The sequence below is a fragment of the Mus pahari genome, chromosome 4 (genome assembly GCF_900095145.1).
Source record: "Mus pahari chromosome 4, PAHARI_EIJ_v1.1, whole genome shotgun sequence".
Classification (NCBI taxonomy): Eukaryota; Metazoa; Chordata; class Mammalia; order Rodentia; family Muridae; genus Mus; species Mus pahari.
In genome coordinates, this window is record NC_034593.1 from 25,321,385 (window position 1) to 25,348,096 (window position 26,712).

The 26,712-nt window shown below is 43.4% G+C and overlaps 2 protein-coding genes across 2 annotated transcripts in view; one reads left to right on the plus strand and one right to left on the minus strand.

Annotated features, from left to right (window-relative positions):
• The window catches only part of Lrrc34 (leucine rich repeat containing 34), a 24,347-nt gene extending 2,434 nt beyond the window's left edge, over positions 1-21,913 (minus strand). The window contains exons 1-10 of the mRNA XM_021196585.1: positions 21,712-21,913; positions 19,185-19,305; positions 17,576-17,697; positions 17,412-17,476; positions 16,868-16,951; positions 9,493-9,621; positions 7,120-7,215; positions 5,456-5,610; positions 4,947-5,102; positions 3,382-3,508 (exon numbers count right to left, since the gene is read on the minus strand). Of these exons, the coding sequence (XP_021052244.1) occupies positions 3,382-3,508; positions 4,947-5,102; positions 5,456-5,610; positions 7,120-7,215; positions 9,493-9,621; positions 16,868-16,951; positions 17,412-17,476; positions 17,576-17,697; positions 19,185-19,294 (1,044 nt within the window). The 5' untranslated portion in view covers positions 19,295-19,305; positions 21,712-21,913. The remainder of the gene's footprint in view (positions 1-3,381; positions 3,509-4,946; positions 5,103-5,455; positions 5,611-7,119; positions 7,216-9,492; positions 9,622-16,867; positions 16,952-17,411; positions 17,477-17,575; positions 17,698-19,184; positions 19,306-21,711) is intronic.
• A 22-nt stretch (positions 21,914-21,935) lies between these two features.
• Lrriq4 (leucine rich repeats and IQ motif containing 4) overlaps positions 21,936-26,712 on the plus strand; it is a 28,015-nt gene continuing 23,238 nt past the window's right edge. The window contains exons 1-2 of the mRNA XM_021196583.1: positions 21,936-22,305; positions 23,986-25,033. Coding sequence (XP_021052242.1) covers positions 22,271-22,305; positions 23,986-25,033 — 1,083 coding nt within the window. The 5' untranslated portion in view covers positions 21,936-22,270. The remainder of the gene's footprint in view (positions 22,306-23,985; positions 25,034-26,712) is intronic.

The following is a 26,712-nucleotide window of genomic DNA, read 5'->3' on the forward strand; positions in this document are numbered from 1 at the left end:
AAAATTAACAGGAAGTAATCACTTTTCCTTAATATCTCTTAATATGAAAATATTACCAACATATCCTAATTGATTGAAATTCGAAATTATGAGGAAATAGAAATTTTTCGGCTGTCATTCCATGGTCTCTCTAATTTGGTAATGGGAGAAATAGGTCCAATATTGTGCAATCCATATACACTTTCTGCATGTTTGTACATGACAGGGTTTTGCTGTGTGCCACATAATGGTCTTAAAATCATGCTTCTTCTANCTCAGNCTCTCTATTAGTAGGANTGTTTATTTGATGTTTTTACACTATAGTATGATTTCAGAACAGCTTACATATTGCAAACTTATTTATACAGCCAAAAGAAATGTAGGCAATTAATTTGGGAGGTGGTTTGTACGAAAGCAGCAAAAAGTGAGACTGAAGTCTTTGCTTGATATTCATAATTATTGTATTAATTTTGAAGAAAGGGACTTTATAAGTTACTCTTATTCTGAGATGAATGCTTTTCAAAATCATCACAGTCAATGAACCAGAATCTTACCCTCACCTAATGTCTGTGCCACCCTCCAAGCAGGACCATTGTTCATTGAAACAGTTGATGAGTATGTTAATACACATACCATCTCTTAAATGAATGTAACCTATTCCCTGTGGGCTGAGAATGACGACAATCACTCAGGTCAAGTAGGTTTGACTGTAGCATGAAATCTGTATCCAAAAATCGTGCCTATAATTCAACTGTCAACTCTTAGCTTATCTACTAAGGAGGTAAAATCCTTTGGTGATGTGAGGGACATTCAAGTACAGCCTTATTACAGTGAACCCCAGTGTCCAAAAACTGTTCTTATCTTGTGTTTGTACCACAGTAAGAGCCAAGATTTTAAGCTCTACTAAAAATAAAACAAAAGACTTTATTTATGTTCATTAAGAAAAACTAATAGTGATATATTATTTTAAAATATCATACAGTTAACATATTTGGAGTTATCTAAAATTTATGTTGAGAAGAACGTATGTATTTTTAGTATTGCTGTAGACAAACATCTACATAAGACTGTTCAATTGATTGTTTTATATCAAACAACTTTTATAATACTCATTTTTATTGTTACAATATTTTATAAATTTTAAAGAATATGATAAAAATGAAAGGTATTGCAGGTTTTGAGGGGGGGCTCTCCGGGAAGAGTTGGGGTACAAAAGGGAAAGAAGAATGTGATGTAAATCTATTTACTCAAAATATGTTTTTAAATGTTAACGAATTGAAATTGTGTATCTTTTCTCATCATAATGCAATAAAACTTTAAAAAAAAGAATTCCACAGTGACCTTTTTTTTTTTGAAAACTTGTAGAATTTTCTTTGTGTATCCCTATGGCTTCTTGGTGTGTATGCTAAGGGTGTCACATACACTTGCGAGCTGCTTTGTTAATACAGTTACCATTGTAGAGGGGAAAAACAGGCAGAAATTTCAATGTGGAAAGACTTCCAAGCTTTGGCTTATCGTCTGTTATAGCTTTCCAATATCTTAGATCTAGAGTCTGTATACAGCTTGCGCTGTGTGGGCGTTTCTCTGAAAGCTATGGGTCCTTGTGTAGGGAAGTACATACTTTATATTTAGTCAATCCTTTTTTTCTTCTCTCTTTTCAAATGGAAGCTTTTTGTCACTTTGCTTTCTGTCCCTAAAGTAGTATATGATTTTTGGCAGCTCAGGGAACTTTCTCCAAAGTTGACGTCATACTCAGACACAAAGCAGGTCTCAACAGATACAAGAAAGTTTGAAGTAACATCCTGCATCCTATCTGAGCACCACAGATTAAAGCTAGATATTACAACAGAACGTTTGCAAACTCTTGGAAATTAAACAACTTACTACAAATAAAACATAGGTCAAGACATATCAAAAAGGAAGTTAAAAACTTTTTGGAACTGAATGAAATTGAAAGCACAACATGCTCTATGATACAATGAAGACTGTTCTAAATGGTAAGTTCATAGCACTAAATGCCTATATCAAAAATTGAAGAGACCTCCTATTTATAACTTAATGGCACACCTTAAAGTTCTAGATCAAAAAACAAAAACCAAAACCATTCAGAAGGACTAGATAGCAGGAAACAATCAAATTCAGGGTTGAAACCAATAAAATACAGACAGCAGCTAATACAGAGGCACAATGAGACAGAGCTGGTTCTTTAAGAAGACAAGGTGGACAAACCCTTATCCAAATTAAAAGGTACAGAGAGAAAATCCAAATTAATAAAATTCGAGACAAGAAGAGGACCAACAGACACTGAGTTAATCCAGAGAATCATAAGAACATACTTTAAAAATCTGTGCTGCACCAAATTGGAACATTTAAAAGAAGTGGAGTGTGTGTGTGTGCGCGCGCACGCATGCCCGCGCGCGCGCGCACACACACAAGTTTCACAGCTAGTACAGTGTCTCTCTGATTTCTCAACTTGACACATTAGGAACTTTACTACATTGATATATATCACCTACCAAAGTTAAATCAAGATCAGAAAGGCAATTTAATTAGACCCCTAGTAAGATAGAAGCAGTAATTAAAGTCTTCCAAGCAGAACCTGGAGAGATGGTCCATCAGTTAAGAGCACTGGCTACTCTTCTAGAAGTCCTGAGTTCAGTTCCCAGCATCCACATGCCAGCTTACAACCAGCCGTAACTGTAGTCTCACAGTATCCAGTGCCCTCTTCTGCTGTATACATGCAGACTAAATAACCATATACAAAAAAATATGTTTTCCAATCCAAAAAAGCCCAGGGCCAGATGGATTTAGCACAGAATTCTACCAGACTTCAAAGAACTAATGCCAATATTCCAACCATTCCACAAAATAGGACCATAAGGTTCTCTACCCAATTCATTCTATGAGGACACAATTACTCTAAGACCTAAATAACAAAGAGAATTACAAGTCACGTTCCCTTATCAACATACATGCAAAAATTCTCAATAAAATACCTGCAAACCAAATTCAAGAACAAACCTATAGGATCATGTATCATGATGAAGGCAGCTTCAGCCCAGAGACACAAGGATGTTCCAACATGCACAAAGTATTATGACTTAGGATTTTCATACACAAACACTTAAGTGTTACAGTGCTAGTACAATGTCTCTCTGATTCCCCAACTTGATGCATTAGGAACTTTATATCAGCTCAGTTGTGTTTTTTTTTCATTTGGAGGAATTGGACATTTGTGTGGCTCAGTGATTAGTGTATGGCATCTAATCTTCCCTAGTAGCTGCTTACAGGTTTAATAACTGCCCAGAGTATAGTATATTTCTATTATTTGAAATCATTTATCAAATTAACTTACAAATATCTGAGAAAAGCACCACAAAGGCCAGAACTAAAATCACTTACCACACAAGTATCCTCATCAAATTTGTTTCCCCAAATGTAGATATTGGACAGTACAAGGTTTGTCTTCATTGACTGGGAAAGTGCAACAAGCCCTTCTCCTTCTATCTTGTTGCTGACTACAGATAATCTGTAGGAAAACAGTAATGAAGTTCTGAAGTCCCACAAAGTGCTGATTAAGTCAGCATTAACATTTATTAAATCCAGTTTACTAAAATGTTTTAATGTAATAGTCCAAATATTGGCTCTGTTCATTCTGTAATCCAAGGAATCTGTTTTCTTATTGAATGTGTCATGTACCTAGAAAAGGTGCCTTTTCTATGAAATTGCCTCTCTCTCCTCTCTCCTCTCTCCTCTCTCTCTCCTCTCCTCTCCCCTCTCCCCTCTCTCCCCTCTCTCCCCCCTCTCCCCTCTCCCCTCTCCCCTCTTCCCTCTCCTTCTCTCTCCTCTCTCTCTCTCTCCCTGCTTGTGGACGTTGTACATCGTGGTGCGCACTAGGCTCCGCACCACGATGTACAACGTCCACAAGCAGCCTCTCTCCCCTCTCTCCCCCCTCTCACTCCACATGCTCACTAATATCCTCTCTCTCTATCTCTATCTCTCTCTCTCTCTCTCTCTCTCTCTCTCTCTCATCCTAGTGCTTGAAAGGCAAAAGCAGCTGAATGTTTAAGTGCAAGGACAGCCTAGTCTATAAAGTGTCTTCTAGGACAGTTGGGGTTACCCAGAGAAACCCTTGTCTTAAAAATAAAACCAGACAAAACCCAAGGTGTATTCATGTATTTGGGTGCTTTGTCTGCATGTATGGATACACACCAGAAGGGGGCATTGGATCCTATTACAGATGGTTGTGAGCCACCATGTGGTTGCTGGAAACTGAACTCAGGACCTCTGGAAGAGCAGTCAGTGCTTTTAACCACTGAGCCATCCCTCCAACCTCTATTTGGTAAATGTTTGAGTAGATTACAAATATAGGTATTGTGTTAAGTGCTTAAGAATTTCTTTTTTAAAAAAAGATTTATTTATTATAAGTACACTGTAAGTACACCGTAGCTGTCTTTAGACACACCAGAAGAGTGCATCAGATCTCATTATGGGTAGCTGAGAGCCACCATGTGGTTGCTGGGACTTGAACTCAGGACCTTCAGAAGAGCTGTCAGCACTCTTACCCGCTGAGCCATCTGGCCAGCCGGCTTATGAATTTCTTGTTAAGAGTTTGGGATAAATAAGTTTTGGGTGTTGGAGAGATGGCTCAGCAGTTAAGAGTAATTGCAGCTCTTACAGAGGATCCAAGATCTGTTCACAGCACACACTAAGGCAGCTAACAACCATCTTTAACTCCAGTTTGAGGAGATCTGATTTCTTCTTCTGGATTCTGTGTGCACAAATTCAGTGCATGTACAAACAAGCAAGTAAATTCACATATGCATAAATAAGAAGAGAAAGATTTTTCTATGAACTCAAATATACAAATATCCTATTAGATTCACAATTTTTAAAAGATACAACTTAGAATTTTGTAGTTATTTTGATTGAGTATTAAAAAAAAAAAAAAAAACAACCATACTAACGCTTTAAGACTCCTGTTGTGGGAAGTTAGAGTTTCACTGAGGTACTTTGCGCCTGCAGTTTCTATTCTGTTAAAAGAAAGATCTAGTACTTCCAGAGTAGTATTGCTTTTTAGGACATCAGCCAAAAACACCATTCCATCACGAGTTATTTTATTGCTGGGGAGGAAGCAGATTTAGCAATATTTTAAAAACACTAAATATTATTCTTACATTCATAAGGTATTTGAAAACATTTAGTAAGCTTTCTATTTTAGTTTGCTCAACTTCCAAGGATGAAAATTCACCATGAAATAATGCTCTCATCTGGCTGCCAATCAAGTTATTACAGACATATCACAGTATAAGCTAACCTATTAAATCCGACATCTGAGAATAAAATCTCGTCAACAAGTTATAATTTCCAGTTAGAACTGAAAGTAATATCTAACGAGCATGTCTTGCATACTGTGAATACTTATGTATATTATCCCCGAGACAGTCTCTGCATGATTATGTAAATTACCACTTACCAGCTGACATCAAGGTAGCGTAGGCTACTGTTCAGATACAGTGCATTGCATAACTGCTGTAAACCAAAATTTTTCAGGCCATGTTTGCATATATGTAGTTCAACAAGGACATGATTTTGTTTCAACATGTGGCCAATGTGGACTGTAAACTCTTCCTAAATATAGATAAAATTCTTGTTTTTTTATTTTGAAGTATTACATGTCCATTTTAAAAGCATACATTTTCTTAAAGTTGGTACAGGGTCTCATTATGTAGCTCAGGTTGGCCTCAGTCTTGACTCAGTTGCCCTAGCCTCCAGAGGGCAGGTGTTACAGGCTCATCTGACCTTAAATTAGCTTGTTAGGAATATTGATGTTAAGACTCTTAGTCTAGGGCTGGAAATACGGCTCACTGGGTAGTGCGGACCTGAGTTCAAATTCCCACTGTCCATTTGGAAGCTAGGCACAGCCACAAATTCCTGGAACTTCATTGTTAGCTCCTCGGGCAGCTCTTGGGAGCTCATGCCCAGTTAGCTTAATACAAACAAGGAACTTTATGTTCATGAGAGGCCCTGTCTGAAGGCAATAATGCAGGGCGACACTAAAACCCCTGACTGCCTCCTCTAATCTCTGCATGCACCCTTATTAGGCACAGACACACATTGGCCCCAACAACAACAACAAAAGAGTCTAACATTCTGTGTACCTTTAAAAAAAGTAATAACAAAACCATTATCGCTGCCTCAAATCATATCATACACACATGAGTGCGTGAGTGCATGCATACGTGTGTAACAAAGACTGGGTCTCACCATGTAGCCTGGGCTGGCCTGGGAACTCATCCTCCCTCAGCCACTCTACCACCATGTGTAGGATGTGTACAAAGGAAACATGGACGTCTTAGAAACAGCAGAAACTTGTAAAACTCAGTAACTAAGTGACTTCTAAAAAAATAATTTGGTTTACAATGACAATAATAGTTACTTAAAAAGGAAAACCAGCAAAGTTGTTTGTTATATCTCATTTCTCTAAACCTTCTCAATTACCTCTCTATGCCTTTGTCAGTGATCATTCCGATGGCTTAAGACAAGACACGGAGACATCTGCCTTCTTGTTTAAAGTTTCCTAAGCCATGGTATAAGCCCAATGTCGGCTGTTTTAATCATCTGTTATACTGTTATGACTGAATCATTACATCTTTGCATGCATAGCAGTTTGGCAAGTTTGAACTTGACCCCTTCTATAGATTAAGGGTCTTGTTGGAGGCAGATGAAAATGTGGCTGCTTTCTTCACAGTCTTTTGTGGGGGATTCTTCTCTTTAAAAAAAAAAATAAGAACTTAGGTTGGCAAAATGGCTCAGTGTTAAGAAAGCTCCTCTGCCAAGCTCCTGATGACCTGAGTTAAATTTCTGGGTCCCCCTGGTGGAAGAATAGAACCAATTTCTTTTGTGTCTTCACACAGGTTTTACCCAGAACCCAAGCTTCATAAACTTGCTGCTTAAGTAACAGTAGCTAAATGCATGCGAGTCACCAAGAAGTGACATAGTTATACTTTCCCTTTAATACTTTTCACTTAAGAAGCTACAATTTTCTAAAATTAGGACAATTCTAAGAATGCAGTGTATCCCTGCACTATAAACTCTAATAGGACCTAAGTCTTAATGCCATGGGCATTGAATACAGACCTGTTCTCCATACAGTATAGGCCGGTTCAGGTTTATTCCCTTGATTGCTTGGTTTTGAGTTAGTACTGTAGAAAATGCTATCACACATTGCAGTCCCTACAAACAGGTAAATCCATTAAGCAGGTTGACAGTGTATTAACCTTAACATTGCAATTTCAAGTTAGTTAGCTGAGTTCTGATAAAATTATACAAAAGTTAAAACATCTCTTCCTAGAAGTGTATTGTTACTATGAGCCTGCATAGGGGTTTCTTAACATTTCAGTGGGGGTTCCTAGGGCGTCTCTGGGCTTGCTCCTCAGTCCTTTAGGTTTTCCCAAATGAAGAGGCAGACCTGTGGATTCCAGCGAAGTCTCACATACTTATATCCTTGTGCAATCAGTCTTTTATATTTGGTTTTAATCTTCTCTCATATAATACATCCCGACCACGGGTTCCCCTCTCCACCCCTCGCAGTCTCCCTCCACCTCCCATCCCCCACAGATTCACTCCTCAGTTTCCCTTCAGAGAAGAGCAGTGTGTGCTACTGAGGTTATTAAACACATTTTCCACAGCTGCTTCAGGTCTCTCCCGACATCTGATTGCAGAGCCTTTCCTCCCTCATGTTTGTGACAGACACCAACGAATACACACACGAATACATTCACACTAGTAAATGGCTTTCTCTTGATGCTAATCATCCAGTTGATCGTTAAGTTGGGACTCTTTCTGCCTCCAAACAGTGTCTCCAGTTAGTTGGACTCTGAATGTTCCTGTGACTGTTACTCCACCCGAGGCCACCTCCTCTCAACCGGATGTTAGCAGTGGCTACCCCAGTGGCCTGTTGGCTGCTTGCTGCCCTCCACCTCACATAAACTAACAGTCTTTGAAAAACATCGATCAGATCCAAGTCCCCTCAGCTTTAAGCCTTTTTATGATTAGGCATTTGTATCAAATTCCTCCCCCCACCCACCATGATCTGTCCACATAACCTTGCGTGAACCTCTGTTCTTGGGTACTCAGATTCTGCTCACACAGTCTCCTCCCTGGCTTGCCATAGCTCGCCATGGAGGAAGTTTACTATTGTCTTACTGTTCAGTTAAAATCATCCCGCTAATTTGGGTTTTACTTTTCGCAGTACTGAGGTTTTCACCCTTGGATATACTGGGCATGGACTCGTACTTGCCTAGCCCACTTTAATTTTTCTTTTCTTTTTAGACAGGGTCTTGCTCAATTGTCCAGGCTGGTTTTTAATTCATTCTGCAACCCTTAGGCTTCTTGAAGCCTAATTATTACCTCCTCTCCAACATCAGAGTAATAGGTTTTCTTTAAAGCACTTTTCTCTGTTAGTTGACATTTCCCCCAAGTGAACTACAAGCCTTGTGAGGGCAGAGACCATCTCAGATTTACTGTTGCAACCTTTGAGGGTCTTGCAAGTGGTTGCTGTCAGTAAGCAATCCACGCTGGCCCACTGCTACCCAGAGTTGCAATAGCAGCAGCTTCCTTTTGAACCAGTCCTTCCAAGCCATTGCAGACTTCGTGTCCTACGTATTTGATTCATCCGAGGTTGTAGGATGGATTTAAAGGTCTCAAGACTTGAAAGTGTATGATCAAGAAAGTGAGATTTAGAATTTGAAGACAAGCGAAACACCTGGAGATCTCCTCATCTGGTGGATGGAGGCGCCTAGCCACTTTTAGAATCCTCACAGCTTCCATGGTGCAGCCTACTCACTGGAAATATTTTCTGTCAGAAGATATCTATGTTAGCACTGATGAGGCGATGTTTGTATGATGTGAACAAGCAAGGTCAGATGAGTTATGTGTAGAGTTTAGAAATGTCTTTATTGTGCTAGTTATCTAATATTGTCGATGAGAATCTTTTGATTTTATGTGTGCAAGTGCCTTGCCTTCATGTGGGTCTGTGCACCATGTGAATGTAGTGCCCACCAGGCCAGAAGGGGGCATCAGGTCCCCTAGAATTGGAGTTACAGAGAGTTGTGAGCGGCCAAATGGGTGCTGGTAACCAAACCAGGTCCTCTGTAAGAGCAGTAAATGCTTTTAACTGCTGGGCCATCTCTACAGTCCCTGTCATTTGATTTTGTTAACAGTCTATATTATTATGGGAACAGAAAATCTCATTTCCCACCAGGGCAGAGTAACCATTAATAAATTGTCTTGTCAGGGTAGCAGCATATGTGTGCGATCCCAGCACTTGGAAGATGGAGGTAGAACTGTGGGTTCAAGCTAGCTTGGGCAACATGCCAGGACCTTTTTGCAAAAACAAACAGCAAACTTTATCATCATCTGCCCGCCATCTTGAGCAGCTCTCTGTACGGCCTTCTGGGAGAACGAACACCCCGCCACCCAGGTGGTTTTCCTATTAACCGACTTCCTCACCAGGTCACAGTCGCCCAGATCCAGTTTCTCCAGGGTTGAGTTCATCTGGAGCATCTCAGCAAAAAGCATGCCACCTGTGTTCTCAATCTTATTTCCCGTCATTCTCAGATACTTAAGAGTTTTGTTTTTCTGGAAAAGAAAAAAGAATCAAACCAAGCAAAGTTTCATGACTTAAACTTGAATCCATGAAATTCTCCCTCGATTAAGTGAGTCAGAAGGTTGTATGACTATTTGCAAACTCAGTTTTATAGAGAGAGAGCAAGATATATTCTGTAAAAGTAACGTCCAATTTCTCATAATAGCTAAATCTTTTAATAGAAAGAATGGTCAAGGGCTGGAGAGAGGACTCAGTTTAAGAGCACTGACTGCTCTTCTGGAGGTCATGAGTTCAAATCCCAGCAACCATATGGTGGCTCACAACCATCCATAATGAGAAACAAACAACAACAACAACAAAAACCCTATGGGCCAGAGTAAGCGGGCCCAGAGCAAGAGGGAGAAGGGAAGGAGGAAGGGGGAAGGGGGAAGGGTGGTGGGAAGAAAAATATATTACTGAGGTGAAGTTCACATAGCAAGAGGTGACTATTCTAAAGAGTTCAATGGCATTTACTTCCTTCAGCTAGTTCCAAAATCCATCCCATCGTCCCCAAAAGTCCTGTGTCCAGCTGTCATTCCCTAGTTGCACAGTACTTGTGTGTGTTTGTGTGTGTGTGTGTATGTGTGTGTGTATGTGTGTGTGTTTGTGTGTGTTTGTGTGTGTGTATGTGTGTGTGTGTATGTGTGTGTGGCGGGGTGTGTGTACTTGAGGTGGGGATCAAAACCAGGGCCTCACATGTGCTAGGCAAATGTCCTGTCATTCATCTACATCCCCAAATCTCAATTTTTTCATTTATTTTTAAGCAAGCAGAGCAAGCCAGTAAACCGGTGGCCTCTGCATCAGCCCCTGCCTTGAGTTCCTTCCCTGTAAGATGAGTTCATGTCTTTCCCCTTCAAGCTGATTTTGATCATGTGTTTTATTACAGCAGAATACTAAGACAGATTCCCCCAGGACTTTCATGGGCACTTTCAAGTGGTATAACAAGACTCTCCAAGTTGTCTTCTGACCTCCACGTGTACCATGGCACATACATGTATGTATACAGACACATACCCTAATCCAAGCTTTGATGTTTTTATCAATCAGAGGACTCAGCTAATTATGTACCAGGAAATCTTAGACAAAAGTGCTGGGAGATGCCTTAGTAGGTGAAGTGCTTACTGTACGGGCGGAAGGAAGCTCCAATCCTAGTCACACAGGCTGTGGTGTAGCTGGAATCCCCACTCTAGGGGAAACGGGTCAGACAGGCAGTTCCCAGGGACTCACTGGCAAGCTAGTCTAGCTAAAATGGGCTCCAGGCTCAGAGACCATGTCTCAAAAAATAAAGTGGCAAGCGATACATCTACCATCTACCTCTGGACTTCATACCCATGGCCATACACACATATACAACACACACACACACACACACACACACACACACACACATGCACGCACACACACACACCAAATCCAAAATGATGAAATGGACACTAATCATAATCCATGGACTCAGTTAAACAAAACATTGATTCTTTGAAAAGATGAACATGAGTAACAACCCTTAGCCAAACCAGCCAAGAGAAAGAGAACACTCATCAAAGGTAGCGATGGAAAGGTATATTAATTACAACAGAAAATGAAATCCACAACTCTGATTCTGAAAACATTCCAACAATTTGGAAAATCTGGAAGAAATTAATATGTTCTTAGGCACATATGAACCACCAAAATAAATCAAGAGGCTATAAAGGAAAAGAAATAGGTAAAATTGTTACATCTGACATGACCTACTATGTACAGAAAGTCTGCAGAAGTTCACTCCCCAAACAGCTGTTCAGAGTGAGCTGTTCAAGGGAGCAGAATTCAAGCTTCACCTAACAATTCTTTATATTCTAGAAGAGAAATACCCCAAAGTAATGTTACAAGAATAATTCTGCAGGGCGCAGGTGGCACATGCCTTTAGTCCCAGCACGTGCTCAGAAGGCAGAGGCAGGCAGATCTCTGAATCCGAGGCCAGTTTGGTCTACAGAACCAGTTTAGGACAGCGAGAGTTTTGCCATCTCTCTCCAAACTGTCTCATATACCCCCCTCATTGATCTTTCCCAACTGATGCTGTGGAAAAGGTACCAAGGCAGTTAAGTGGGGGAAGGATTCGTTTCTTAATGTATACCCTTGAGATGACTGGATATCCACATATAAAAGAATACTTCTCACTATATACAAAAAATATGTCATAATGAGTGAATAAAGGAAAACTCTTAGAATAATTACCAACTAAATGTGAGCTTTGTCAAAATCTAAAAGTTTTGTTTCAAAGAACTTCAGGAAAGTGAGAGAAAATATTTTGAAATCCTAAGTCTGATAGGGTCTTGTATCTGGAATATATGAAGAATGCTCAAAACTCCGATAGACAATCATCCAGGCACACAGTGTACCACCGTAGCCCCATGTGCTCAGAAAACTCAAGCCAATGGATCACTTGAGGTTCAAGACTAACCTGAGCAGGATGGTGAGATCATCTCAAAGCAGATGAAACCCAGGCTCTGAAGGGGCAGATGATTTGAACAAAGGCTCCTCCAAAGGGAGAGCAAGCAAGAACCTGGATCAATGCTATGTCCGCTATTGACTAGGGATGCTTCCTCGCACGTGCTCAGATGGTGAGGACCGAGACGGCAGGGACAGTTCTACAGAGGATGGTAGGACCTACAACACTCACATGGCTGAAAGAATTGTTAGAAGATGAAGCCACTTTGTAGAACAGTTTGGTAGTTCCTCAAAGTGATTTACGGAGCTATCACAAGGCCCAACAAGTCCTACATATATACCTTCCGCCAATCAAAAATATTTGTTCATGCCGGGGAGTGGTGGCACACGCCTTTAATCCCAGCACTTGGGAGGCAGAGGCAAGTGGATTTCTGAGTTCGAGGCCAGCCTGGTCTACAGAGTGAGTTCCAGGACAGCCAGAGCTACACAGAGAAACCCTGTCTCGAAAAACCAAAACAAAAAAAAAAAAATTGTTCATATAGGAACATGGAGGTGCACCGTAGCATTATTCATAATAGCTAAAAGTAAAGTCCCAAAAGTCTATCAACTGATGGATGAGCACAATGTGATATCTCCACAGAATGGAATATTATTGAACAGTAGAAAATCTGTTATGGGGCTGGAGAGATGACTCAGCAATGAAGACACTGACCTAAGTTTGATTACCCAAGGAGTGGTCCACAACTATCTACACTTCCAATACCAAGAGGGGAACCTGACACCCTCTTCTGGACTCCTGGTGTATCTGGCAAGCATATGGTATATAGACATGCATGCAGATAAAACGATCCTACATATAAAATTTCAAAGTATGTGACAACGTTGATGGGCCTTGAAAATATTAAGCCATACATTGTATGATCCTGTTTATATTATCAGTGGCTGCAAAGGCTGAGGAGTAGGGAGGAGGCTTCACTAACCAGTACAAGGATTTTATTTGGAGGCTGTAAGAATGTCCTGTAAATAGGGGTAGGAGAGAGCTTGGTAGGTAAAAGCACGGGTCTGCACACATGAGCATTTGAATTCAAATCCGGGGCACCCAGTAAAAAGCCAAGCATGGCTGCCCGTGCCTATAACTCCTCCAGCAACAGTACACAAAGATGGGTTGATTCTGAATGTTCACTGGCTAGGCAGCCTAATCTAAATGGCAGGCCTACAGCTTACCAAGAGACCCGGTCTTACAGCGATGATGTTGAGGGTGCATGTAACTCCCCCAACACAAACATACCTAAACACACAAATAAAAATACTCTAAAAATAATGGTGGTAGTGACGATCACACAATTCTGTAAATAAAGTACATTTATTGATAGACAAGGTCTCACTGTGGAGCCCTGGCTGGCCTGGAACTCTGTAACCATACCAGCCTCAAACTCACAGAAATCCTCCTGCCTCTGCCTCCCAAGTACTGGGATTAAAGGCGTGCGCCACCACTCCCAGCCTCTTAAAATTTTAAAATTTTAAAATTTTCCTTTGAACTGAAAACTTTGGGAGAATGTATTTTGCATATGCAAATTATATTGCAATCAATCTTGCTCCTGTTTTTAAGGAAGAAAATGTTTGTTCAAGCTCACAGTTCAGGAGATAGAGTTTAGCACAGCGAGAGGGTGACATGGTTGCCACTGCGGGCAAGAGACAGAAAGATGAATGAATGCTAGTGCTCGCGAGGCTAAACCCCATGGTCCACGGAGTGGGGCCACCCACATTTACATTAGGTTTTCTTGTCTTGGTTAAACTTCAGGAAATGCCCTCACAAACACACTGAGAGATGTGTCTCCTATGTGATCCCAAGTCCAGCCAAGTTGACAACGAACACTAAACGTTACAATACATCAACTCTTTGTCAGCTTGATACCTAAATGAATCACTTCTAAACTACATCCCTCCCCTGGTCCTCTCATGAGCAACATCGCTGAGCTCATTTCCATGATCCCCCTAAGTTTTAGCAGTCCCAGTCTTACAAAAAACCTGCTCTGAGAATCGAGGTGCTCCTTGAATTGTGAGCCCCCATAAAATCAGAGAAAAAGTTACACACTTCTCATATACAACGGTACCAAGTACATTCCAACAGAGACAAATTCAAGGACAATACGGAAGGATCAGACTACAGCAAGATCAAACCAGAAGCTGCATGTCCAGTCTCGGGGCTCCCCTAGGACCAGATCACTGCTCTTCCAACTCTGTCCCCTCTGACAATTATGGGCTGGCTCCTCCTCCTCCCCACACCTGTCCTTGAAAAACATCCCATGTTTCTGGTATCTCCAATATCTTGGCTTTCCATTCCCACTTAGACTTCATCCCTCGTGCGTCATTCGTGCCCAGCTCAGAAGCCCCATGCAAGGATCTGACCCTACTGCATCTCCTATGGCCTCAGCATTATCTGGACCCTTGGTGCAAGTCTACAAACCTCTCACACTTGCACCACACATGCCTGCAAAACCTGCATTTCATGGAAGATGTCCCCTGCGGTCTGCTGTCAGCTCATGAGATAGCCTGGCCTCCTTGGACCACAGCATCCTCGGCATACCTTCGTTGTTGAAGCTGTCAAGAAACTTCCTTAGCTACCCACTTGACAGAAGGGTGCCCTGAAGGCTTTTTTTTTCCCCCAAGAAATTTACTTAGAGATAAATTTGCATTGCTATACCCTGGAGTTTTTCCACCTGACAGTCTTGTATCCAAGGCAATGTGTTCATTGTTTGGTGCAAAGTGTGAGGTTTCAGTTTCCATTGGAATCTCGACAGTTACAGATGCTCTGCCAGCTCTTGCCTGCTCTGAGCTCCAGCCACACCCACCTCCATTCTCCCCCAGGCTGTGGGTCTTTCATATGTCCCTGTTCTCCTTCACCGAGTGTCTGAGCAGTAGCTCTGTGACAGCCTGGATGCTGTGACTGTGCGACAGCCTGGATGCTGTGTTGTCTTGAAATTGCCTCAACCAAGCAACTTTGAATTCAGCCTCGCTGGAAATTTTAGGATTCAGAAGATAACTAGATTCTTTGCCAGACTATAACACAAGTGCTCTCCGACCCAGTTCCTGCTCGAGTCTGTCCCCTCTGAAACCTCACCAGCCCTGTCTCCTCTGCTCTCATTTCTTTTCTCTTTTAAAACGTTATTTGTTTTTATTTTATGGTTTTGCCTGTGTGTATGTCTGTGCAGCAGTTGCATACCTGGTGCACACAGAGACCTGAAGAGGATGTCAGATCCTTTGGGACTGGAATTAGAGACAGTTGTAAGCTGGTGTGGGGGTGCTGGGAACCAAATCTGGGTCGTCTGCAGGAACAAGGATTCTTTCCAGCCCTTTATTTTTCTATCATTGTCATCATCGTGTGTGTGTGTGTGTGTGTGTGTGTGTGTGTGTGTGTGTGTGTAATAATTGCCTGAGTGTAGGTGTGTGTACCTGCCATGGCAAACATGCTGAAGGCAGAGGACAACTTTGGGAAATTGGTTCTTGCCTTCTACCCTGAAGTCCAGAAAATAAACTCAGGTCACCAGGCTTGCATGGCAAGTATTTTACTCACTGGCCCATCTCAATGTCCACATTTCTGTTAGCGCCCTGGGCTTCCAAACTCCTAACACAATGGCTCATCAAACCCCACTTACAGACCATTCCAGGGATCCCCTTCTCATGGTTCCAGATGCTCTTACATTCCTTCCATAGGAAGGCTTACAGACTATATAGGGTTTTTGTTTGTTTTGTTTTGTTGGTTTTTTTTTTTTTTTACAGTAACACTCTCAGTAGCATTTTCTGTATTGTTAACATCTCTTCTTGCTGTGACCAAATATCCTGCCAAGAAGCAACTTAGAGTTGGAGCTGGTTGTCTTTGGGTTACAGAGCAGGAAACACAGACTGTCATAGGAGAGAGCGTGGCAGGTGGCAGGAGGGGCGAAAGGTGACTTGGTTGGAGTGTACTACAGCCAGTATCAAAGAGAGGGAGATGGCGGCCTCCCTTTAGAGACAAGGTCTCACATATGTTGCTTGGACTTGACTTGAGCTCAGTTACCCTCCTGACTTGAACTCCCCGCCTGCCTCTTCCTTCCCAGTCCTGAGGTTACGCGTATACACCACTATAACCCAGCAGAGCTGGGTAGTAATTTTTTTTCAACATGTCCGAAGTTCTCAAGTAGTAGCTATGCTTTTATAAACTGAAACACATTAAAACTATATATTTAAGGGGTGGGAGAAATGGCGCAGTGGTTAAGAGCAATTGCTGTTGCAGAAGACCTGGCTTGTTTCCCAGCATTCCATGGTGGTTAAAAGTCACCTAGTTCCAGGACATAACAATGCCCTCTTCTGCCCTCTGCAGGCAAAACACTCATAGGAAATAAAAATGCAAGGCTAGAGAGATAGCTCATCAGTTAAGAGAACTGCTCTTCCAGGGTACCCAGGTTCAATTCCCAGCACCCACATGGCAGCTCTCAACCATGTGTAACTTTAGTAACTCCTCCAGAGTATCTGACTCCATCTTCTAGCTTCTGCAGGTACCAGACATACAGGCAGGTTTTACAGACATATATGCAGGCAAAACACACACACACACACACACACACACACACACACACACGTGAATGGAGGCAGACAAAAAAAATGAAATAATGGGAGAGGGGCTGCAATCGGGATGTAGCGTGAATAAATAAATAAATAAATAAATGAAAAAAAAATAACATAAGCTCATATGAACTTTGATTATGCTGCTTCCAAACTACTAGAAGTTAAGTTCACCAGTGACACACTACTCTGAGATATGTAAATACTCACGTGTAGTGCTTTAGCAATCAATTCTCCACCCTCAGGTCCAATATCATTAAACATAAGGTTTAAGTACGTGATGCTTGGTTGTTTCTACAATAAGGAGAGAAAGAAGCTGTTGCACCTGCATTTACTGGACTCGAGCAACCCTATGCACACTATTTAAGTAAATGTGCTAAGAGAATTCTAACAGAGGCGATCTCCGTTTGAGGCGAGTCAGAGTCACCTTTCTCTTCCTAACACTGCAATTGTAATGTCATTGAAAGGAAAAGACCCAGTCCCATTTTACCGATTGGATGTGTGAACACCTTTGCATATTCAAGCGTGGCATACAGGGTTGCAAAAGACAACTCAGGAGGTCCAGGTATCAGCTCTCCTAGGACTAAATTCAAGTGGGTCAGGTCCCATGTGTTGCAAGCATTAGACACATAGTGCAGATTTAGGACTCTCTGTGGTTTCTATACTTAGTGCTTGGCTATGTGCCATTTGTCTACATGGCCCTATCTCTCGGCAGAATGGTGGAAAAGAACACTCGCTGGCAGCAACGTGATACCTGAAGTAGTTTTGCAGCATAGTAGGCACCGACATCACCGATGAGGTTATACCTCACATCCACACCTGAAACACAGCGGTGAAGAGAAACTGATATTCCGTACGAAGCATACTTGAAGTCAGGAAAGTGAAAAGCAGGCTGTGCTTGCCAGCAAGCAAACTTACCGCTGATACACGGCTGGTTCCTTAAAGCTTTGGAAAGAAGCCAGAAGTCTTCCCCTGTTATTCTTTGTTCGGAGACTAAGCGGTTGTTACCAGCAATGTTTACGGTGAATTTTTCTTTGGGTCTGTCAAAATAAAAGAGAGGAAGAAAGGGAGGAGGAGGAGGAGGAGGAGGAGGAGAATGTTGACACAAAACTTAAAACCCTTCCATTGTCAGTAGTAATACCAGAGACTTCGTAATCCAGGTTAACATAGCTAATTTCCCCATCATTTCATTTCTCTCCAATAACCCCACTATCCTTTTTTTTTTTTTTTTTAATGTGACAGAACGTCTGGGAGAAAAAGAAAAAAAGAAAAAGAAAGAAAGAAATCAAAGGGTTAGGCTCGGTTGGCGTACACCTTAAATCCCAGCACTCAGAAGGCAGGGGTCAGTGGATCTCTCTGAGGTTGAAGCTAGCCTGATCTACAAAGTGAGTTCCAGGACAGCCAGGGTTATACAGAGAAACCCTGGCTCAAACAAACAAACAAAAACAAGAGAGAGGGGTGAGGGAGAGAGGGAGGGGAGAGGGAGGGAAGGGAAGGCAAGGGAAAAGGAAGGAAGAAAAAGTAAAAAGAAATTTAAGGGAGAACATGTTGGGTTTAGGTTTGACTCCAAGTTATCTACCCTTGAGGGGAGGTCACAAGAGGAGGAACTTTAAGCAGCTAGTTCACCTCATTCTCACAGTTAAGAGTAAGCAGAAAGAAATGAATGCATGCTCATTTGGTTGCATGTATTCAGCTTGATTTCTCCAGTTCAGGACCCCTGCCTAAGAAATGGTGCTGCCCACAGTGGGCTGAGACTACCCACCAATTGATTTAATTAAGAAAATCCTCTACTGATACTAACACAGCCTCATCAAATAGAAAAGTCCTTCTTGTTCCCAAATGGAGCTAGGCTGGGTCAGGTTGGCAAAGCTAATCATCAAACCCACTCTTGACATAAGAATACTGAACACTCTGAGAACACCTTAGGTTTCTATTGTCGTGATAAAACACCATGACCAAATTAACTTGGGGAGGAAAGGGTTATTCCCTCTATCAGGGGAAATCAAACAGGAACTCAAGGCAGGGACCTGGAGGCAGGAACTGAAGGAGACGCCATGGAGGAGCACTGCTTCCTGGCTTTGCTGCTTTTAGCTTCCTCGGTCTCTTTTCTTATCCCCAGGACCATATGCCCAGAGTTGGCACCATCCCACAGTGAGAAAATGTCCCCACTGACTTGTCTACAGGCAATCTGACAGGAGCATTCTCTCAGTGGTAGCCCCTTTGCCCATGTAAATCTAATGTGTCAAGTTAACAAAACAAAACAGATACAAGAGCAACAACCAGGACAAAGGACTTGGGGGAATTTACCCAGCTCATGGGAACTAAGCTTGAGGGCTCCTGGTCTAGTGCTACCCTCATGTCAGATGTCACTCCCAAGATCTTACAGTGTCACGCATCTACCCATTAACTCTGTCCATTTTACCGAGCCATTTTCAAGTGGGGATAAAATGGCTGAACGGTCCAAGGTTCACAGGAATGAGAATCAGTGGGAACTTTTGGTACAGTTGAATACCAAATACTTCCTTACCGCTTTTCAATTTCTTCATCCAGTTTTTGGAGTATATTCAGTATGAAAGGATTAGTTTTCCGTATGTTTTCCGAACAAAAGTAACAGTACTGTGCCTGGAGCTTCTCCATAGACTCTGGGGCTTCGGAAACATAAGTGCATCATTCATCATCAGGTAGCCAATTATCCCCAAAGCTTCAGCAACAACTGCGCTTCTTTCGAAGAAATGAGTATGTATGCGCATGTGTGTGTAGCAAGGGAGAGGAAGGAAAGGAGAGAGAACTAAGGGTGGGGGTGGATGGCTATAAATATGACCAGAGACAGTGGGCAGGCTGCAACTCCAGCCAGCACCCCATCTGAAAGAGAACAGCTAACCTCTCTCATGTGTTGGGCTTGGTAGCAGAGGAAAAGATATCCAGAGAAATTACTCTGGGCAAAATCAAACTGACTCTAAAGCCTGCATGTGCCCCATTGGATTCCAAGGACAGGAACCAACTCCAGAAGGACCCGAGAAGTTAACCCACTTGGATTGGATACCTTGACACCAAACCAATCTGATAGCATCTCCACAGCAGATTGAGGCCTGGTTCCCAGAAGCACTTCACCTTCCTAGCCCCTCTTCCATTTCCTCATCCTAAGGTTGATTTTCTTCTCTACTTCCCGTGTGTGTGGTGGAAATCCAGGGATTGCGCATGTGGAAGCCAGAGGTTGATATCAAGGGTCATCAATCTCTGTTCTCTGCCCTATTGTTTGGAATGGGTCTACAGGCCACTGAACCACTATTACAGACACTGTTTAGGCTTAGATTGGCTGGCCGGAGAGCCCTTGAGATCCGCCCATCTCCAACCTCAAACGCTAGGGTTTCAGGCATACACTCCATGCCTGATGGCTGTTATGTGAGAGCGAGGGATCAAAACTCAGACCCCCATACTTGTGTTTCACCCGTTCGGCCATCACCCCATCTCCACCTATGTTTTGCTTTTAATAAAAATAAACAAATGGGCGCTGAGGTGTCTGTTCTCTGTTACGCAGCAGCTTCCCTGACAGCCCCACTACTTTTAACCTGTTACCTTTCCTTTCTTTTCTTCTTCTCAACACAGGGTCTCCCTGTGTTCTCCAGAATGGCCTTGAACTCACAGTCATCCTTCCCCGGCTTCCTGAGTTCGGGGATCACAGGTGCGTGCTAGCACACCTGGCTTCAATATTCCTTTAGAGACATTTCTTGTGAACTCTGGGACCTCCATAATGGAAGCCATGTTCTTACTCTTTTAAGATGCACATGCTGCTGGCTTGATTATTCTACTTTCCGTGTACGTGTATGTCAGAACACACTCCGCCGTCTCACACTGTAAGTAGCCTGGCTTCTTAGATGCCAGCTGCTTCTCTACATTTCTGTGTTTTAGAAGCATCCACTGCTGAGTGGCCATCTACACTCTAAGAGTTTACCTCTCAAAGCTGCAGACCAAGACTTAAGATCTCCTATATTTACGTTGAAAGGAAATGAACTTTACTTATAATTTTTGAAATAGTTTTATTTTAAGTTTGTGTTTGTATGTGGGTGAGAGAGAGCACACGTGCACTTAGGATATTTATAGTATTTAGGTGCACAAAGGTTCCTTGTGCTGCTGAGCTTCCCAGGGGGGATGGGATCTGAATGCCCCATTCTGAGATGTCTGTGGCACTTAGGGAACATCATCAACTAAGTGCGGTATTAGCATCCTGGAAACAGACACTCCTGTGGTTTCTGAACAAAAGCCAGAGCTGGGCTCCTTTCTACTGGTGCCCTTCCTGCCTCAGGCTACTAACTTCTTGGGGATGGAACACCAGCACTAATGGTGTCTGCCCTTCTAGGGGTCAAGAGCAGGACCTGAGTCTCTACACGGTGTTTTCTTCAGAGGCCCAGTGACCAGAGAAGGCAGCAGTCACACCCATAGGTGCAGGACAAAAGCATTCAGTCTTTCTGCAGGCCAGCCCTGTCCTCCTCTTCCATTAGGCTCCAGGTCAGACTAGCAGTGTCGCTGTTCCCTCCTTTATCATCTTATTTCCCTTATTATTGTCTCTCTGGGCAGTCTCTCCAGCCCCCACAACACATACTTTAAAACAATCGTCCCAAAGTAGTGGCAGGAACTCTGGTTTCTCTGGATGCCAGGCAACTGCTCAACCACCGCTGAATATATCCCCAGTTTATGTTTAATTTGTTAAATTCATGGATGCAATCAAAGTGCACATGGAAGTATATATATGGATGAAAATGTCACGATGAAATCCCTTCTTCTATATGATTTTTTTTTTTTAAAGTAAGATAAAGTGGTTAAAAGAATCTCTGGGTAGTCTAGAAGTGGGAACTCACAAACTCCGAGGAGCCTCTTGCTTATCTGAGGTGTTTTCCCGGGACTTCCACAAATTCAGGGGCGCAGAACCCGCCCCTCCACCCCCCCCCCGCATACCTCCCCGAGAGACCCTCCTCAAAAAACAGGAGGGAGGCCAGAGCAAAGCCACCCTCCTCAGGAAGACAGGGGACCAGCGGTGGTCAAGGGCGCCGCCATACCTGGGGCTTCTGCAGGCGGGATCCGCTGCCCTTCCCTTTGCCTGGAGCCCCAGGGCCCGGTGCCCCTTACCCAGCTCGCTTTGGGGACCTCGACCTCTGATGAGGAAGGCCGCCGTGACTGAGCTTTTTCAACAGTCGGCTCCTGCTCAGTCCTCACTGGGCTCGGCCCACTACCAGTCCAGTAACCAGAGTCGCTCCCATGGCAACCACAGAAGCTTCCTTTTGGAGAAAGAGGGAAGAGGCGGGGCCACCGTTAAAAGGGCGGGGCACTCTATAACCTCGAGGCCAGAAGTGGGAGGCAGTGATCATCACTTTAAGCCTATTCACGCTAGGTTACAGATTCTCAAGGTGGAGCTTCGAGGGTTTAGGAGCCTCATCTGCTGGGCTAGGGACCAGGACTACAAACCCTGGTGACCCAGCCTGTCTCACCTTTTGCGAAGGGCTAAGCTCGGAATCTAATGGTAGAATCTCCAAGTGTGTAGTAGTTTAAAGGATTTTTGAAGGAGTAGAGCCCTCTGGAAGAGTAGACTTGAGAAGGCGACTTCCGGACTAATCTGAGATGGCCTCCCCTAGTGCCAAGCTGCAGATGCACAGGTACAGTCAGTACTCAGAGTATGGAGGCAGGCAAGGTCGTATCCATGTGGAGTCTTCGCATCTTCTTTGTAGTAAGGCTATGAAGTAATGGGGCAGGATGCACGGGACCCTCGGATGTTCGGTTGCAGACCCACTGATGATGAATCTAAGTGAGATCTGAAATAGTCACAGAAGTCTAGGAGAGGTGATAAGTTAAAAGTGAATAACTAAATATGAAAGTCCTTACCACATAGGCAATTTCTATCCCTCTGCCTCTACTACCAGGAAAGCCAGGGGCAAGGCAGAAGCTCTGGGGGGGGGGGGGGTTACAGGAATTGAGTTTCAAGGTCCTTTCTCCACAGGTAGCATGCTAAAGTGCAGAAATATGTGCATTTACCCCTTGAGTTTCCAGGAAAGTCGAGGGGCAGCCTGGGTTAGCCTCTGCCCTTTTCTGTCTCAGATTCTTTTGAATGAAGAAGGTAGAAGAAAGGAAAGAAAAGTTGGAGATGCTGCACCAGCGGGGTGCGAGGTGGGAGGGGGAGGGGACAGGGGAGGGGTGGGGGTGGGTGTGCTCTGCCTCCAGGGCAAGCAGCACAGCAGCTGACTGAGACCAGGATCCTTCTTAGTCCTACCTGCACCATCCCCAAAGGGCTCCTGCCGATCAATCAAGCGATCTAATGGAGCCCTGGCTGGTGGGAAACTCACCCCGCACTTGAGAGTACTCCAGACTAGAGGAGCGGCCCCTCTTGACACACATGGAACTATTAAAAATTGTTTTCTTTGGTTGGGTTCTCCTGTCCCAGACATGATTGGTTTGTTCGGTTTAGCTTTTTGTTTGCCTATGAAAGGCTGGCTTCTCTGTCTACCAGCCTCACCAGACATGAACTTCCACCGGTCTCTATATACAGAGAAAAAAAGTGGTTGCCGATCATTAATTTTCATCTCTGATAACTTTATATATAATATACAATATATACTATATATGACATAATTGTTTCTCAATGTCTTCTGGGGGTGATGGCAAGAGCTATGATCTTTTGAACCTTCTAGAACTCCTCTGAAACTAAATCAAAATAAGCATCTTAAAACGTGATTTGTGTTTGTTTTTCTGTTGTTTTTAAGACGGGGGGTCTCACTATGTATCTCGGACTGTCCTGGAACTCACTGTGTAGACCAGGTTGGTCTCAAACTCACAAAGACCCACTTGTCTTTGCCTCCCCAGTGTTGGAAATAAGGTGTACAACACTATGCTCATCTTTGAAAAAAACAATTATGCAATTTCAGGGGTGAGCTGGCTGGGAGTCCAAGAGCTCCCGAGGACAGGAGAAGGCATGGGATCCTTCCAGAGCCAGAGTTACAGGCGGTTGTGAGCCTCCAGATTTGGGTGTTGGGATCCCTAACTGGGTTCCTATGCAAGAGCACTAAGTGCTTTTAAAGTACTTTTTAAAGGCATTTTTAAGCCTCTAAACAAGCAAGTTTTTAAAGCTGAAATGAGGCCATCTGGGTGTTAACACATGTGCACAAACTTACTAGAAAGAGTTGCTTACCCTTTAACTCTCACCCTGACATGAATTTTAAAAAAAAAAAAAAATCTAAATTTTATGTTGCAGAATAATTTCAGTCATTTAACCTTTGTGCCCCCCTCCCATTCAGTCTGGTTGTCCAGGAAATCTGACTTTCTCCCTTTTCACGGTATTTCAGATTTGAGATGACTGACACCTTCAAAACCCTGACTAAGGATCTACTGAGACAAGAACATTTACCCAAGGTTCTTCAGAAAAAAGAGCCCCACCAGGTCACTGATAGAACATTTTTCATTGATGGTTCCAACCAGGGGTTGAAGACCATCCCGTCAGAGATTTTGGCATTAAAAGAATTAGAACAAGTGCATCTGGAGAATAACCAGATTGCAGAAATTCCCCAGGGCATTCGGCAGTTACAGAACATGAAGGTTCTCTACCTGCACAACAACAGGCTGCAAGATCTGTGCCCGGAGCTGGGGGCGCTGAGCAGCCTGGAGTCGCTGGACCTCAGCGACAACCCGCTGTTCATCTCTTCTCTGCATGTCATCAGCCACCTCCGCACCCTTCGCGAGCTGCGGCTCTACCGCACGGGCCTGACCGAGATTCCCACCAGCATTTGCAAATCCCTGCATCACCTGGAGCTGTTCGGTCTGTCAGAGAACTACCTGGAATCGCTGCCCAGGGAAATCGTGAACCAAACCAAGCTCAGGGAGATCTACCTGAAGCAGAATCACTTCGAGGTTTTCCCTTGCGACCTCTGTGTCCTCTACAACCTGGAGGTGATCGACCTGGACGAAAACAAGCTGAAGAGCATCCCGGAAGATATCCGGCACCTGGTGAGGCTGCAGAAGTTCTCCGTGGCGTCTAACCATCTGATGAGTTTACCGGAGTCTCTGAGCCAGTGCCGCAAGCTGTCAGTGCTGGATTTGACCCACAACTCTATCCACTCCCTGCCACCCACCCTGGAGCTTCTCACTGAGCTCACGGAGGTGGGGCTGAGCGGGAACCCGCTGGAGAAGGTGCCGCGCCTCCTCTGCAGCTGGGTGTCCCTGCATCTGCTGTACCTGCGCAACACCGGCCTGCAGGGGCTGAGGCGCTCCTTCAAGCACCTTGTCAACCTGCGCTTCCTGGACCTCAGCCAGAACCACATAGAACACTTTCCCGTGCAGATTTGCGCGCTCAAGAACCTGGAGATCCTGGCGCTGGATGATAACAAAGTGAGACAGGTACTGTTTCCCTTCCGGGCTGTCACTCTGATCTGCCCTTCTTTGTTGTGCCAGGAAGTGTATTGAACCGGCTACCGCAAACAAAACAGAACAAAACAGGATTATCAAAGATATCCCACAAGGTGGCACTTCATATTCTTCCTTTCCAAATAATAGTAATTCTGATATCCATTTAATGATCCCTTAGGACGTGGGCAGCAGCCACGGGGGTGGGGGGATGTATGTGCATTTATTCTCAAGGGCACATTAGACAGAACGGAATTGAGTTGTTTTTTTGTTGTTGTTGTTTTGTTTTGTTTTTTTGGTTTGTTTGTTTGTTTGTTTGTTTTTTGGTTTTTCGAGACAGGGTTTCTCTGTGTAGCCCTGGCTGTCCTGGAACTCACTCTGTAGACCGGGCTGGCCTCGAACTCAGAAATCCGCCTGCCTCTGCCTCCCAAGTGCTGGGATTAAAGGCTTGTTGCCACCATGCCCAGCTTTTTTTTTTTTTTTTTTTTTTTTTTTTTTTAAGTGTCAGAACGCCAAGATTCCAACCCAGGGTTTGGGCTCCAGGATCTCTACTAACACAGATCACCTGACTACTTCCCCAAGAAGGGGTCTCCTCCGGGTCGCATCATCCCCTAGGGATACCTATGTCTTAAAGGTTCCTCCTTTCATAGGACACCAAAGAAAAGGTTTGTTTTGTTTTGTTTTGTTTTGTTCTAGAGACGCTGTCCCCACGACTTTACATTCTCAGAGGAGAGACTGGCGTGAATTCTGACTTCTAACAAAACAAACCCCGTTACCCCACAAACCAAATTGTGCCAGAGTGTAGACATATAGACAAGAACAAGGCCATCTTGCAAACCATCACTCGGTTTTCAGTTATTCTGATGATATTTTTTCACGTTTGAGGCCTCGCTCTCAATTTTGTCTGATGCTGTAACTTAAAATCAGGGTTTTTCTCTTTGTGGAATCACTGCTTTTAAACCAGCTCCTTCCCTTTCCTACCTAAAGAACTAATCCGTTTCCTGGCTCTTGAAGAGTAGCCGGTAGCTCCTTCTTGCCTACCTAAGTGTGAAAATAGCTTTCAATAGGTACCTGAATAAATTTTACCTCTAAAATATTATTAAAAGAGAAAGCAAGAACAGGATATTCAACCCCTAAATGAGCAATTATAGTGTCATAAATAATTGCTCCAAATTGATGCTCTGTAGATTCTCTGGTATCTAGAGTTTTCAATTTTTATAAGTGTGTGTGTGTGTGTGTGTGTGTGTGTGTGTGTGTGTGTGTGTGCCATGGACCAGCCTCAGTAGGACAACCCTCAATCCGCGGGAGAACTCGGGGTTCCAGACAAGTGGGCAGGAGTTGGCAAGAAGGGGGTGACAAACAGACACGACACAAGGGAGTGTGCTGTATCTGAATTTAATTTGTCTCAAAGTGAGCATCAGTTTTATATAATACAGAAAACAAAGGAATCAGATATCACAGCAGGCAAGGTACATCGAAGTATCCGACACAAAACAGAGGAATGCCTTCTAAGGACTGGCAGGAACCCACTGGGATAAAATTCAGTGTTAACAACTAGAATCAAAAGCAGCTCTGCCTAAGGTCAGCTTAATCTTACAAGTCAGGGGCAAGGGCTTAGAAGTCAGGGGCAAGAACTATGACCTTGCCATAGTTCTAATTCTAGTCTATTGTAT